General features: G+C 35.7%; 1 protein-coding gene across 1 annotated transcript in view; it reads left to right on the top strand.

Annotated features, from left to right (window-relative positions):
* The window catches only part of ARMC2 (armadillo repeat containing 2), a 171,502-nt gene that overhangs the window by 49,129 nt on the left and 105,581 nt on the right, over positions 1 to 16,792 (top strand). Inside the window, exon 6 of the mRNA XM_036765854.1 lies at positions 7,062 to 7,138. Coding sequence (XP_036621749.1) covers positions 7,062 to 7,138 — 77 coding nt within the window. The remainder of the gene's footprint in view (positions 1 to 7,061; positions 7,139 to 16,792) is intronic.

Genomic DNA, 16,792 nt, shown 5'->3' with positions numbered 1-16,792 from the left:
GCTAGATTCTTCAAAAGAACACCATACCTAATGATAAGTGGTTTTGTGATGAAGAATTGGTACATGTCAAAGTCTTGTGAACTCAGTGCTAAATTGGGTAAAACAAGTGCAAGAAAAGGAGGACATTTTGCATATTTAAATTTTTTAAAGACGTAAAAAGTTGTAAAGTTTATTGAATAAATCAATAAATTTACTTACTTTGTCCCAAGGAACACACCACTGAGTGTTGTGTATGAGGAACCGCTGGCAGGTCAATATGGCTACAAGAGAGGCTACTTGAAAGGGAAACAATAAGGAGATGACCTTAGAAAGACAGGTGGGATCTAGATTGTGGAGGGTTTTCAATGTGGAGATGAGTATTTTGCATTTTATCCTAGAGGCAGTAGGGAGCTCCTGATGATTTTTGAGGAGAAGAGTGATGTAGTAAAATCTATATTTTAGGAATATCAATTTTCAGCAACTTAGAGGACAATTTGGAGAGAGGAGAGATGGGAAGCAGGGAGAACAAATTAGATTATTGCAGTATTTTAGGTGAGAAGCAATGAGAGTCCGAGCCTGTGAGAGTAAAGAAAAGCAAACAGGTGTAAGAGATGTGGTAGAAATGGCATCAATGACCACCTGTAACCAATAAGTTCCAGGTGGGGCAGGGGAGAGGAAAAAGACAAGACTTCCTAGGAACCCAGGTAATGAGAAAAATGGTGGTACTCTTGACACAAATTAGGAAATTTGGGGGATGGATGCATTTAGGGGGGTAATGTGAGTAGTCTCTGGACATGTTAAATTTGAAATGAAGGACCAGAAAGGACCCCTGTTTGGTAAAAATTCATCAATCATTAATATTACTGTACATACTTGAAAGCACTAAAATGTTTCTTTAAAACATATTCTGTTTTATGCATTTGTAAACCTTATATTTATGTGTGATATAAACACAACAATCTTTAATATATGCATTATACATAAATATACACAAGTCCATACGTATGTATATTTAAAAACCTCATAAATTCCCTCTTTAAATGTTCTTCAAAATGTAATGGTCCTGCAGAGGTCCTGGCCCTTTTAGGGAGGGGTTTCTGTTATAAGTTTGGATTTGGGTTTCAGAAGTAAGAGTCAGTCTGCATCAAAAGCAAATATTGCTTGTCCAATCAAGTATTGTATCTCTATCTCAAACAAAATCTTTCGTTAGTGGGAATGAAGCTGTCTTAAAAGGTTAAAAAAAAGTAGCAGAGAAAGTTTCTTTTAGCTGGAAAGGATAGTCATTGGGATTGACTTTTGCCATGTGCATGGCTTTCAGTCCTGATTTAAAAATTCTGTAATCTCCGTGAATTGTCAAACCATGCCAGAAATTCCAGTATTTCACTAAAGCGTAATTGAATGAATCTAGCTGGTAACCATTGTAGTAAAAATAAACACAAGTCAAAAAGTAAGGAACCATAAAAAATGAATAATCATAGGCTGGAGAAACATTGCCAAGTTATATGAAAATGACTTGACTGCCTCCTAGGTAATACTATATGTGTCTGTAACTATGTATGTAGTATGTTTATTTGTGTGTATGAGAACATGGCATATGCCAGCAGAGCAAAAGTGGTGATTGGCTGGAGATTTTCACGAATAAAGCTTACAGATAACTTTATCATATAGTTGCTACTACAAAAGCCCAAGTGATTATGGAAGGAGGGCAAAGTTAATCAACATTATGACCTTGTTTTTGATTTGGAAAATATTGTCATGATACCTGTGAATATGAAGTTTTTTATTAATGATGTTTTTGCTTAAATGTTTCTATAAAATCTTCTGCAGACATTTTAAAAGTGTGCTTTAGTATTGTTATCGCTAGCTGTTTTGATGAATTCTGTTTTTACAGCTAAAGATAATTTTGGAGAAAATAGTCCTGCTGTCTCTCTTCACATTTACAGCCCAAGCCTGGCAGAACAAAGGTGCCACCTGTCTCTTGGTGTTTGAATAGTCTTATTTAAGTCAGCAGAATAACTAACTTAAAAGAAATAGCTTTTTGAATGGTTAGCTTACAAATTTAAATCCACAAAAAGACAGCAATTCAAAATTTACACCAATTCAGACTGATCTTCCTTTCATTTAGTTTGAATTAGTGACCGTGTATGGTAAAGTTGAAGGAAAAAAATAAAGAAGAAAATGAGAGAACCTGAAGAACAGAAAACTAAGAGACACCGCTTAGTCCAATTCCCTCATTTTACATTTGAAGAAAGAAGTCTGAAGTGGCTTCCCTAGAGTCTATCCAGTGGCAAAGCTAGTAGTTGTTAAGAATGTTAGTTGGTCATCTAACACAGAAAAATTTTAAAGTATACGTGTGTGTACATATATCCACTTTGAGATCTTGAATAATTCTAAGTTCTTTTCAGATTTCTTTATTGTAAGTAAAATTGAGGATATCATTTTTGTAGCTTATTTTTATTTTTTATGTTTGTGTAAAATAGACTGTAATGTTTTAATAAAGAGACATTCTTCTTTAGGAAAATATTTTAAATTGGTTAAATTTAAGTGTAGCAATTATAATTTGTATTTTGTAACTTAGCTTAAGTATTTGCTTTAAAAACAAGATGTTGCTATGTTAATCAATACCACAAATTGAGTTTAGTTCTAATAAATGAAGTGTCTGTTTTCTGGGGCAGTAGAAAGTTTTGGCCAACATTTTCTACATTTTTTCCATCTAATGCTAAATGATCTCTTGTATTCACTTTGCCCTTTCCTTATTTACATTATTTTATAGTAGTGCTTCTGTTAACAGAGTAAAATCTTAGTATTCAGACTAATTCAGAGCCTAGGAGGCAGTATAGAATTGTGGAAAGACTATTGTATTTGGAACCTTGAGACTTCTGTTAGAATTCATGAATGTTTACTAGCCTATATGACTGACCATGGGTAAGTAACTTGTCTGTAGTAACTGCCTCACTGGATTGTTGTGAAGAAAGTATTCTGCAAACATTAAAGTACTATATAAATCTTTTCACATGGCAGCAATGAATCACTTCATCTCTGTTCTCAGAGGGTACCTTTATTTTCTAATACAATGTTTAAGACTTGATTTGATGGTAATTTTCTAAGCTGGTACTATCTGGTAATAATGAGTAGTTAAGGAATTGGAAAAAAACAGTTTTAGGGGTGAGTATTGGTTACATGTAGTCTTAAGTCATTTAGTATCCTGAATTACACCATCTAGTTTGAGCAGAGTTGCTGTGTCTCCTAAAATATAAATTTCTTTCTAAGTTAACACCTTTGTATCTCCAGTGTCTTTTCAGGGCATCGTCCTTAGAAATTCATGTTTAATTTGTCATTTAACTGATTGGATTGATTTGAACCTAGAGAGAGAGAGGTCTTTAGTGTGGTTCCTGTCCTATTTGGTGTCCTTATTAATGGGTTGATTAGAAGCCATGCTTATCAGATTTTCAGATGTTAGAATCAATAGCTCATGCAACTAAAATTATTCTCTGTAGCTCTAGAGGGTAAAACTTGAACTACTGGGTTATGTTATAAAGAGGTAGGACTAGAGGACTGCTAAGGACCCTTCCAGCTCTAATAATTTGTAGCTTTAAATTTCAGCAGATTATAAGGCAGGGAAAGTTTTTAACTGAGCTATTGAAATAATAGAATAGGCTGCCTTGTGGCATAATAAGGTGAGGCTTCTGTCACTAGGAACATTCAAGCAGAAGCTGGATGACTATATATTGGGGTGTTGTGGAGGGGACTCCTTCATGGAGTGGGTAGTTGCCCTAGATGGTAACCAAAATCTCGTGCTAAACTGTTCTGTAAGATGAAGACACTAAGGAAGGTGTCATTGCAGAGCTTTGCTTTTATTAAGTGGAAGGGAAGGAGATGCTTTTGGCACTGTAGAGGAGCTTGCTATATCAAAGTATTTTCTAAAATATTAATATTAGCATTCCTGATTTTTTTTTTTTGCGAAGTGGGTCAGGATAAACAACTTTGTCCAGTACTGTGCCTTCCAATGTCCCATTCCCTCTTATTTAAACATGGGTGCTTCCATTCCCCTATGTTTTAGACCTTTCTCCCTTTTCTTGGTTTGCCTAAGCATGAGAGCCTCCTTTGCCCCAGGCCCTTCTGAGATAGGCCCTGATTGTTGAATTTTTTCCCCCATGGGGCTGATTTCTTTCTGCCTTCTTCTGGAAGAGTGAATCCCAGTTCTCGTTGATGATCACACAACACCCTGTATCCTGGGATTTTGATTGGTATTTCTCCTAAGACAATAGTTTTCTGCCACCAGATCTTTGTTTTAACTTGCACGTTAAAATGAAGCAGTTTTTCCAGAGCATTACAAGGCCAGAACATTTTTCATGAGTTTATGTCCCTTTCTAAAAAGGCAAAATGAAGTAGGAAATGAGGTTATGTCTGTTTTTATAGAAAGCCTTAGGTTTAGAGGGACAGTGTTGCAGACAGAAATTGAGGAAGAGGCCTCTGATAGCCAGTTAACTATCTGGACGTGACCCAAAAACTAGAGCAATTCCTAGTAACCTAGTTGGGGGGAAGGGAACCAGTATCTATTAAGTATATATTATGTACCATGCATTTTATAAATATTATTTCAGTTTGTTCTTTACAACCCTATGAGGCAGGTGTTATTATTAACTCCATTTTACTGTTGAGGAAATTGAGGCAAACAGAGGTCAAATGATTTGCCCAGGGTCACACATGCTAGTAAGTGTCTGAGGCTGGATTTGAACTCAGCTCTTTCTGACTTGAGATTCAACGCTCTATCCACTGTTCCACCTAGTGGTCCGATAGTGTTCAGACTTGTATCTGCTTTTACTAAAGGTAGAGATAGAAGACAAGATACTTTAAGTGTTGGGGAGGGAGTATATGCTTGTGAGTATACATATGTATGTAAATATATGTTATATTTATGCATGTGTACACATACAACATGTATGACTGGATTTGACTGGCAATATGGGAGGAAATACATATGAATAAATGTTATACCATTTCGTATAATGAATTTCATGGCACAAATAAGTTTTGTTACCAAAAATCCCCTTAAAAGCAGGTTTGTTTATTTTTTATTTTTCACATTTCATATTTTCATCTGTGGAATGCTGGTCTCAAAGTCAGGAAGACCTGAGTTCAAGTCCTTCCTCTGACACGTGCTGTGACCTTGGACAAGTCACTCACTTCATCTTTCAATCTTGTAATTAACTCTCAAGACCATAAGCTGTTGAGAAGGTACCAGCCTGCGTTTATAGAAGCAGTGCCTAGATCCAGGAGCTCCCTAACCCAGTGCTATCACAGGTCTAGTTCCCTATTCCAAACCTACCTACCACATTTTTACACAATTTTAATAGTCAGTAAACTTTGATTGAATACTTTGTGCCAGGCCCTGTGCTAAGTGCTGGCGATACAAAGAAAGGCAAAAAAAGCAGTCCCTGCCCTCAAGGATGTAAGTTCTGGATGTGGCAAACGAAAATGTATTTCCTGTATAGGGCACCTGCTACTTCAGACCACCTGTTTACAATGGACCATATACATAGAGGATAATTACTGTGCATTAGGTCTTCTCTCAGAGCCAGTCTCAGTAAGGGCTGAGGACCTTTTGAGGACTGCTCCCCTGGAAGTTGCAGGCGCATTCTTCTAGGCCTCATGGGCTCACCCGAGCTAATCTGTTTTTGATAAATATTGTCTCCATGGAAAAATGGGAAAGTTTGTTCTCAGTTCTAAACAATTTACTTACAAGTATGCTTTTTGAATACAACAAACCTATTTATAAGCTGATAACTAACCACCATTATTAATATGCATTCTGTTAATATTCTTTTGACAGTTATAAACATAAAAATGTGCTTTTTTTTGGAATATCAACTTCCTTAGTTTTAGATTTTTCTTATACAAACAGGGAAGCAGTGGGGTCCAGTAAAAAGAATATAGGCCTGAGACTCAGGAGACCTGGCTTTGCTGGTATCTGATTGTGTGATCTTGAACAAACTACAACCTCTGTGAGCTTCATGTTTCTAGAATGAGGGAAGTTAGACTACAATCAGTGGCTCTTAAACTTTTTGGTCACAAGACCTCTTTACACACTTAACAATTATTGAGGACCCCAGAGAATTTTTTGTGTCTGATACCAGTATTCATCATATTAAAAATTAAAATGGTACTTTAAACTATTTATCTATCTTTATTTAAAATACTTAGATTTGAACAATATTTTAATATTTAAGTTTTAATTAAAGTTAAATTTATTTTAAATATAAATATTTAAAATTATAAGCTCATTAAATGTTAATATATTTGTATAAAAGATAACTATATTTCTCCCAAAATTAAGAGTAGCATGTAAATATATGTGTATGTGTGTGTATATATATATATATATATATATATATATATGTATATTATACACACACACACACACACACACACACACATTTGCAAATCTCTGGCCAGATCCAGACAGCTAGATTCTCGTATCTGCTTTTGCATAGTCTGTTGTGATATGTTGTTTTGGTTGAAGTATGTGAAGAAAATTTGGGCTTACGCAGATATGTAGCTAGAAAGGGGAGAATATCTTAATAGTTAGATAATGTCTTAGTATTATTATGAAAATAATTTTGACCTTGAGGACACTGAAAAACTTTCAGGGACCACCAGGGATCCCCAGACTAACTTAAGATCACTGGAAGCTTTTCAAAAAAAAAAAAAAGCCTGCGCTTTAGAATTAGAATTCTTTTAGTACCATAATAGTGACCTCTTGTGGGGAAGATTCTAATCTCTGAGAGTTGCTAAATTTGGTTTTATATTTAGTAGCTTCCTACTACCATGTGTGGTTTTGACCTGTTGCTTTTCATGATTCAAAAAAAATAGTTTGAAATCAAATATTAAGAACTGTGGAAAGATACTGTTTAGTTGTGATACAGTGTATAGGAATGTATCATACTTTACAAGTAACTTTTGTATTCTTTCTTCAGATGCTTCATATGCCAGAGCATCTGCATTTTAAAGAGAGATATATTTTTTTTTGGTTTTTGTCCCTGAGTCTTTTTTTTTCTTGTGTGTGTGCCTCTTCTTCTTAGTGATCCGACGAAAAGACGTGCCAGGGCTTCATCATGTCTGGTCAGTACTAACAAGAATACATTGGAATCAAACAAAGGTAGGTAGCTTGTATTCCAGAAAATTTATCTTTGCTTTCTCACTTGTCATTCACTCACATGCCTCTCAGATGGAGTCATCTAAGTTTTCATAAGATGAAAGAGTGATGTTGAAAGGAATACTTTAGGTTTAAGGTCTCAGTTGTCTAATCTGTAAAATGAGAGGGTTAAACTAAGTTCATTTCAACAGTTCCCTCTAACACTAAAACTCAGATATATGCCTAAAATGAATGGAGTACAATAATTAAAGGTCCAGCTGAATTATGGCTACTGAACATGATGTTAATTGAGAGAATAATGTCATTGATAATATGAATCACAGGCTAGAAATTAAACCAAAATAACATTAAGTTAAATAAATATCTTTAAACTTATTTTTCTTTGGGGAAGAACTCCATTTTTATGATTAACAGGAATTTCACAAAATATCTAAGAAAATGAGTTAGGGATGATAGTGTTTTCTGAAGTCCCATTGTTGCTAAGGTTTGTTGCGTTTGCATGCTAAAAACATCAGCCAATAAGCATAGTGTCAAGTTTTTGTGTCCAAGATGCAGAATTGTGGTTTAAAACTGTAACCACTGAGACAGCAAAATCTTAAAAAACATGCTGAACTTTTTGCTTGCCTTAACCAGTTTCCTGTTGAATCATAATTGTTATATTTAGAGAACTCTGTACCAAGATGAAAGTATTTTCTAAAGTACTAGGTTCTTCCCCAAGACTAAAACAAAGATTTCATTTTTGGTGGGTTTTTAAAAACTTTAATGATTGTGTATTTCAGTCTTAGAGTGATTATTCCACATTAAAGGTTATTGTATTGAACCTTTTCGGAGAGGGAGGGAATTTGCAGCAGAGTAGTGAGGCATAAGTGGGACACAAAGGAGTCCTTGGGAGATTTGAAATTAAGCATTTTACTAGAATACATTAATATTCAGGCCAAGAAGACAGATATTTCAGGAATATCTGGGAGAGTGCTCAGTGAAAGATCTAATCCTACTCCATTACGAAACTACTTTCTAATCTCTTCCTCACCTGTGTGAAGTTAGTATTATTTCTAGTGCTTAAAAGATACTACTCACAGCATGAGCCCTGGGGGAGCTGGAGGAGGTAATTCATTCCATAGCATTTGTTATTTAGTTTTCCTTGAAGAACAGTTCATTTGTCCCAGTTTTGCTTGGCATAATTGATCATTTGGATGACTTCATTTACGTGGAAGGTGAAAAAGCTAATTGACTTTTCGGGTCTTAAAATCTATATGTCTTATATTTTGCCCCATTAAAATACTTCTCTGGCTTTTCAGTTGTCTTGCTGTTTGTTGGCTTGGATTTACTTTTTAGGTAGAAGGGATTTTAAAAGTGACACTGATCGGTCAAAGTGAACAGCCAGGTTTTTTGTAAAGCTTGATTTTTATGTTTGCTTTTTGATTCCATTTAAAATTAACTTACAAAATTTATAAAGGTTAAAGTAAAATATGCATCGTGATGTGGAAAATAAGCAGATGGAACTTCATTAAGCAGCTTTTTAAAAAATAAGCTTCTAATGTGAGGAGATTTCCTTCTGATTTCCTTCCTTCAGCATAGTGTTTTATAGTTAACTCTTATTTATGGATGTATTATCTGAACTCTTGCTCTCCAGGGTATGGAAGGCACCTAAATTATTTAAGTGCTACTTTCTGACAGTTCTCCTCTTATTTATTTCTGTGGACAAAATGCTCTTTGGAGTCCGATTATTTAATAACTTTCTCTGCCACTGAGGTTTGAGAAAGTTTAAGTCTATTATCTGTGGAATGGAGAGAGAAGCTAGGATGGTGGTCAGCGGGTAGCAGTGGTGCCAGATGGGATACTTGTTGAGCCTTCTGGCTGCCTCTGAGTAAAGTGATAACAGTATGAATGTACTTTTTTTCTTTTAATTTGAAGTGAATTCCTAAATAAAACTGAACCTTATCATATTCAGATGTAAGTGCAAAACTACAAATCAAATGAATTTCATAAAGATGCCATTTTGGATTATTCATACTATAGTTCCGTTGTGGATGATTAAGAGTTGACCGATTAAATTGTTCGTGTAAAAGAAATGAAAGTCATTATAACCAGGTTAACACAATATTGTATGAATCATTGATCTCATGGGAATATTTTTGGAATTGTTAGTAGTGAGACTTGACCAGTCTTTTATTGAAAGATTCTCGTTCTCTTTCTCTCTCTCTCTCTCTCTCTCTCTCTCTCTCTCTCTCTCTCTCTCTCTCTCTTTCTCCTCTCTCTCTTCTCTCTCTCTTTACACACACGCACATGCACACACATGCATATTTATGTGTGTGTGTGTACACGTGTGCGTGTGTGTGTATGAATCATCAGCATAAAAATGTTAGGTTAAACACATGAGGACTGATGAGGTTTCCCAAATGAATGTATACAGCTTGGGTTCTTATCCTTTAATTTTATGTCACAGATGCCTTTGGTAATCTGATGAAGTCTAAATATCCCTTCTCAGAATAATATTTTTAAAGGATATAATATAATAGAATTTAAAAGGAAACCAATTATATTGAAATGTTGCTGCTGTTCATTCATTTCAGTTGTGTCCTATTCTTCATGACCCCGTTTGGGGTTTTCTTGGCAAAGACACTGGAGGGGTTTTCCATTTCCTTCTCTAGTTTGTTTAACAGATGAGGAAACTGAGACAAACAAAGTTAAATTACTTACCCAGGGTCAAATAACTAGCAGGTTTCTGAAGCCAGATTTGAACTCAGGTCTTCCTGACTCCAAGACTGGCACTCTATCCACTGTGCTACCTGGCTGCCCATGTTGAAATAGTAAATGTTTTTAAAAAACAAGTTTATGGAACCCAGAGCTAAGAATCTCTGTTATAGAGAGATATGAGAGCCTAGGACAGAACCCTGGGGAACAACACTTTTAGGAGACATGATATGTATGAGTCAGAAAAGGAGACTGAGAAGTAGAAGTCAGGTAGGAGAATTAGGAGAGAGGAGTGATATAAAAATCTAAAGAGGCAAGAGCATCCACGAGGAGACAGTAGGCATCTCTGTCAAATGCAGCAGACAGGTCAAGAAGGATGACCATCCTTCTTGAGAAAAGACCATCAGATTTGGCAATTAAGACATTAATGGTAATTTTGGAGAGAGCAGGTTCAATTGAGTTATGGAGGTTGGAAGCCAGAATGTAAAGGGTCAAAGAGTGATTCAGAAGAAAGGAAGTGGAGACAGTAACTGTGGATGGCTTTTTCCAGGAGTTTGGCTGGGAAGGCAGGGGAGATTCAAGCTTGAGGGGTTGGTAGGGTCTAGTGAAGCTCTTTTAAGGATGGGGAAGACTTGTGCATAGTTGAAAGCAGTAGGAAGTCAATAGACAATGAAAGACTGAATATTTGAGAGAGAGGGGGGAGAGATGATTGATAATGCAGAAAGTGGGGGATGATGGTATCATGTACACATGAGGAAGGGGTCACCTTGAGAAGGAGAAGGGGCTGCCTCTTTGTTAGAGATGGGGAAAGGAGAAGAGAGTAGGAGATAATCTCAGCTATAATATGTAGGACAGTTGCTGATCTGTATTGGTAGAGGGAGTTTCCTGTTTAAAAATTCCCTATGTAAGTGAAACCACAAGTCCAGAAAAAAACAAACAAACAAAAAACCCAACTCAGACTCCTGAATATCAACTGTTCATTTTCATAAAGCTTTGCACAGCATCACAGAATTGGAAAGGATTTATTTCTTTTTTTTTTTTGCCTTGTTCACAAAAGACTTTATTATCTAATGATGCATACTGAAAACATACAGAAATCTGCGTGGTCCACTTTACATGCAGCAGAACAATGTTCACTTTACAATAAATGAGTATCAGGTGTTTTATGTAATAGACAACACTTTAAAGTCACATTTCTTAAAGAAAAGCTTCATTTACAAAAGAAATAAAAGGTAAAGAAGCAATTACCACTTTTAAAAAGCAGCTGCTTTAATAGTTTGGGTTTTTTTTTTTGTTTGTTTTGTTTTTTGGAGAGAAGGCAGATCTCCTTAGTTCTTATTATCCTTTTGTTTTCTTTGGCAAGGAGAACAAAGGCAGGGCGATTGGGGCTAAGTGACTTGCCCAAGGTCACACAGCTAGTAGATGTGTCAAGTGTCTGAGGCTGGATTTGAACTCAGGTCCTCCTGACTCCAGGGCTGGTGCTCTACTCACTTCGCCACCTAGCTGCCCGAAAGGATTTATTTCTACCCATAAATAAGCAAAAATCACCTCTGTAATGTGTCAATGTAGACGTCCAATTGTCCAACCTTTGCTTGAAAACCACTAGTGAAAGGGAACCTACAACCTTCTGAAGCAGTCCCTACCATTGTTATTTATTTTAAAAAATTTTCTTTTATTATAAATTTGACAATCAACAACAAACATGAACAAACACGTTCCATATTGTGATGGCAAGCAAAGTGGGACTTTTCGTTGTTTTTTTCTTTTGGAGTGCTTCCCAGCACTAAGATAATCAAATGCCTTTGGTGGAGTCTTGCCTTTGATTGAATCAAGAGTCTTTGATTGAAAACAGTATACATACTCTGAGGTTAGCATTTTGCTTTGGGGAGCTCACTCATTAGAAGAGTGTTCATGTGATTTGGCCAGACGAGGCTGGGTAACCATTAAGGAGCCCCCTGGCTTTGAAAACCCAGATGTTGGTGCTTCTCTCTCTGGTAACTATGTATATGTTGCTATGGACAGACAGAAGCCCTATCTGCTGATTTGTGTTATTTGCTCTGTTTATATAGTTTCTGCTTGTAATTTCTGTTTGCATTTCCTCTGAAGTTCAGGGTGCTGACTTTTTCGCCTGAACTAAGTGAGTGATATATGTATATTTAATTAAAGTAAGATTGTAAACTCCTTAAAGTTGCTTTCCTTGGAAAAGCAGATCAAAGAACCTGTGCTAGCAACCCTCCTGTGTGCTAGTATTATTGACCTTATACTTCCACAGCAGCTGCAAGCAGCATTGTTGTTACATATGTGCAAAAAGCAAAAACAAAAAACAGAGAAAGAAGCTTGTACATGAAACTGTGATTTTCTATTAATAAATTCAGAAAAATATGATATTAAATAATCCCCCTCCCCAAATCATCAGCCTTTCTGAATATTGCCAACAAAACCCAGCAGAAAAATATAGACAAGGAAATTCCATTCAAGATCGCTATAGGGTGTATTGACTATCTGGGAGTCCAGTTATCAAAATACATATAGGAATTATATAAATACAACACACTTTTTTTCAGAAATAGAAAAAAACTTAAATAATTGAAAAGATTTTTAAAGTATATTTTAATACAGTAGTACCAACATTGCCCTGCTTGTCTGTGGCCTTTTTTGAAGTCCCTCTTCCTTTTCTGCTCTTAATAGTCTTAAAATGTCTCATTGACATTGTTTTCTTTAAATCACTATCCCCTAGCCTCCACTTTTCCCAGAACACACACACACACCCTCCCTATAAAATGTTTCTCTTGTGAGAGATGGGATGCACACTTCATCTTTACTTCTCTGGAATCATGACTAATTACCGTATTAACCAGAGTTCTTCAGTCTTTCAAAGTTATTTTCCTTTGCATTATTGTAGTTATCATATAAGTTGGTCTCTTGGTTCTCCTGTCTTCACTCTGCGTCAGTTCCTAAAAAACTTTTACAGGTCTCATTGCATCTCTCTCTTTCATCATTTCTCATGGTGCAGAAATATTCCATTCCATTCACATACCATAATTTGTTTAGCCATCCCACAATTAATGGGCACCCGCTATGTTTCCAGTTATTTCCTACAACAAAAAATGCTGCTAGAAATATTTCTGTACTTGGGGAATCTTTCCCCTCCCTTTAATATCCTTGGGGTACATGTCTAGTAGTGTTATCATGGGTCAGAGGGTGTATACCGAGTTCAGTGACTTTTGGTCTACATTGCTTTTCAGAATGGCTTCCTTAACAGTGCATTAGTGTGCCTTCTCTCCCTAAGGCCCATCAACAGTTTTATTGTCCTTTAAAAAATTTTTTTGGTGGTCTCTGCCAATCTGATAGGTGTCAGGTGGAATTTACATTTTAATTTGTGTTTCTCTTTATTATTAGTGATTGGGAGCATTTTTTTTTCATGTGTAGGCTGATGGATAGCCATTGAGGTCTATTTGTATCCTTTAAGCATTTATCTCTTGGGAACTGGCTTTTGTTCTTTTGTATACATTCCCTATGTATTATGGATATCTTCCTTATTCAGAGAAATTCATTTTAAAGATTCTTCCCAGCTCACTGTTTCCATTCAAATCTAACTGCATTGATTGTACAAAAACTTTTGAATTTTTTTTGTAATACAGATATTCTATTTTATATTTTGTCATTATCTCTATCACCTGTTTGGTTAAGCACTCTCTCCTTTTCCAGTTTTGTGAAAGACCTCTATTTCCCTTTTCTCATGAGTTTCTGATATGATCTTTTACATGTAGGTCGTGTATCCACTTTTGAATTCATTATAGGTTGCGAGGTGGCACAGTGGATAAAGCTTAGGGCCTGGAATCAGAGAGACTTGTTTAAATTGTCTCTAGATGCTTACCAGATCCGTGATCCACATAACCTATGTCTACCTCAGTTTCCTCACTTGTAAAATCGGCATGATAATAGAACCTACAGCCCAAGGTTGTTGTGAGGATTAAATGAATTAATGTTTGTAAAGTACTTTGCAAACCTTACGGCACTCTTTAAATGCTAGCTATTATTAGTAGATGGTGTATTGTGTGAAATATTGGTCTAAGCCTAATTTCTCTCAAAGTGCTTTCCAATTTTCTGATTAGTTCTTATAGAATGGTTTGTCCTTTCCTCATTAGTTCTTGTATTTATTGAACAATATGCAAATATGTTTGATTGTTTTTATGTTTTGTGTATTTTATCTGATCCATTGATCAACTTTCCTATTTCTTGTAGTCAGCACTAAATTATTTTGATTATTATAGATTTGTAGTAATGCTTGAAATCTGATAATCCTAGCGCAGGGGTGGGGAATCTCCAACCTTGAGGCTCCATGTGGCCCTCTAGGTCCTCAAGTGTGGCCCTTTGACTGAATCCAAACTTCACAGAACCAATCCCTGTTCTAGCTCCTCCTTTCATTCCCACCTTTAAAAATTTTTTTCCTTTCCCTTTTCTGGCCCTTTGTTCTTCCATATGATTTTGTATTTTTGTCCAGTTCTGTCAAGTCATCCTTGCTAGTTTGATATGACACCGAATCTGTAAATTAATTTAGGTAATCTTACTATAGCAAGGCTCAACCATGAACAACTAATATATCTCTAATTGTTTTCCTTTGTTTCTGAAAAATGTTTTATAGTTATATTCATATAACATCTGTATGTATTAGTAAATGAATTCCCGGATTGTTTCTAAATTCTGTGGTAACTTTAAATGGGGAAAAGGAGAGGAGGAAGGAATAAATACTGTATAAAGCCTTTTTAAAAAAACAATATTATCACATGGGATTTCCTTGTCTTGTCATTATGCTGAATTTTATTGGTAATATCCCTAAAGGCTGATAATTTTTTTTATAGATTTACTATCCTGCTATTTTACCAAAGTATTGATTATTTTAATTAATCTTTAATCTCTAAGGTTTTTTTTTTAGTAAACTATCATAATCTACAAAAAGTGATCTTCATTTCCTCTTTACCAATGCTTATTCCTTCAATTGCTTTTCTTGTATTACTGATATAACTAACAATATTTATAGAACTCTGTTGAATAATAGTGATGATGAATGTTTTTGCTTCAGCCCAATCTTATTGGAAAGGCCTCTATTATTTTTTCTTTACATATAATGCAATTCCTTGGTTTTAGACAGATATTGGAAGGAAATATTAAGGAAAAGTTCACTTATGCTTTTTAATATTTTAATATAAATAGATTTTGTATTTTGTCAAAAGCTTTTTTGCATCTGTTGATATAATTATGTGATTTTAAAAAATTGCTAATATAGTCTATATGGGGGAAGAATATAGCACACATTCCTGCCATCTCTTGGACAAGGTGTAAATTTGCTAGATATAATGCAAATTCTCCTTATCCTCTTTGCTTATTGCTTATGAGGCCTTTGTTTTGGCAATGACCAAATTTTGTAGCATCAGTAGGGATCTCCAAGTTGACACCTCAGGAATGACAGAATTCACACACAACCTTCTTGGAGCTTGGAATTGGCCTTTAAAAGAGGCCATGCTAGAGGGTTGCTTAGATCCAGACATACAGGAGTTGGAGACCCCAAAAGAGATTAGCAGAGAAAGGCCTTTTCAAGGGAGAGGCCATATGGGGAAGTGTGTCAGATAGAAGAAGAATGAATAATACTAATGTAGAGAGAGGAAAAACATTGATACATAGAGGAAAAATTGGTTGTCTACTCTCCTGGAGACAACTCTATGAATCTACACCTTTACAAGAAACCTCATGTACTAATCTCTAGTACCTCACATTACTTAGAGATATGCACTATATCTGCCATATGCACATCTAGGAATATTGGCTCAGAAAGAAGGGCTGAGTCCAGGTGGGAATTTAGGAACCATCAGGGGAAAGGCTGATTGACATCTTCTAAAAGCATAACTAGAGTTTTCCTGAGTATTTCAATAATTTGCCATTGGGTCAAACCAAACTTATTATGTCTTCTTTGTCTCATTAGCCTTAATGCTTACAGGGAAGCTGAGATCCCTTTTTAGGGAGAGTAAAATTAGCAAATTTCTGTTCTAAAAGGAATATGTCTGAGATTATGAACCAAAGATACCTAGAAGAGACTTTAAGGTTACAGCATAATTGATTTAAAGTTGGAAAGGACTTTTGATGTCCTCAAATTTAGCTCCCTTGTTTTTAGGTGGGTAAATTGAGGCCCAGAGTGGTCAAGTGTCTTACTTTAAGGTAATAATGACTTACTAGTCATATGGGATTTGAATCCCCCATCTTCTGTCTACAAATACAATGTTTTTCTATCTCACGGTGTCACTTCTACCCCCAATATTCTACTCAGGTTTGCAGAGGATAGGATGAATACAAAACTGCAAATGTGTGCTGACTAGGGGACATTATACTGTGAGACTAAGACATCATGCCTTTTTAAATCATCCTACATCCTAACTATCTTCCCTAGTTTGTGCCATATGCATATTTGATAAGCATAAGCAGTGGAGAGAGTCAGGAGGACTTAAGTTCAAATCCACCCTCAGATACTTACTGGTTCTGTGTGCCCTTGGGCAAGTCACTTAACCTCTATGTCTCAGTTTCCTGAATTGTAAAATGAGTATAATAATAGTATCTACCTCCTAGGATTATTGTGTGGATCAAATGGGATGATATTTATAAAGTATTTAGCACAATGCCAGAAAGCCATGACCAAAAAAGAGCCTAGATTTAATATTTCAAGAAATCATAAGAAATGCCTAGATCTCTTAGAACCAGGGCAAAGTCCTGAAAGAAGCCCCCAAGTGAAAACTCCCAGGAATATTTTAGCCAAAACCTAGAGCTTCCAGGTCGAAATTAAAATATTGCAAAAATCCAGAATGAAAAAAAAAAAACCTCAAGGACCAGGGAGCTACCAGTCAGAGTCACATATAATTTAGCAGCCACCACTATGAAAGAACAGTGAGCTTGGAATACCATGTTCCAGAAGGT

This window comes from Trichosurus vulpecula, chromosome 7 (genome assembly GCF_011100635.1).
Source record: "Trichosurus vulpecula isolate mTriVul1 chromosome 7, mTriVul1.pri, whole genome shotgun sequence".
In the NCBI taxonomy this organism is placed as follows: Eukaryota; Metazoa; Chordata; class Mammalia; order Diprotodontia; family Phalangeridae; genus Trichosurus; species Trichosurus vulpecula.
Note: the sequence above shows the minus strand (reverse complement) of the source record. Positions and strands in the feature narration are given on the sequence as shown.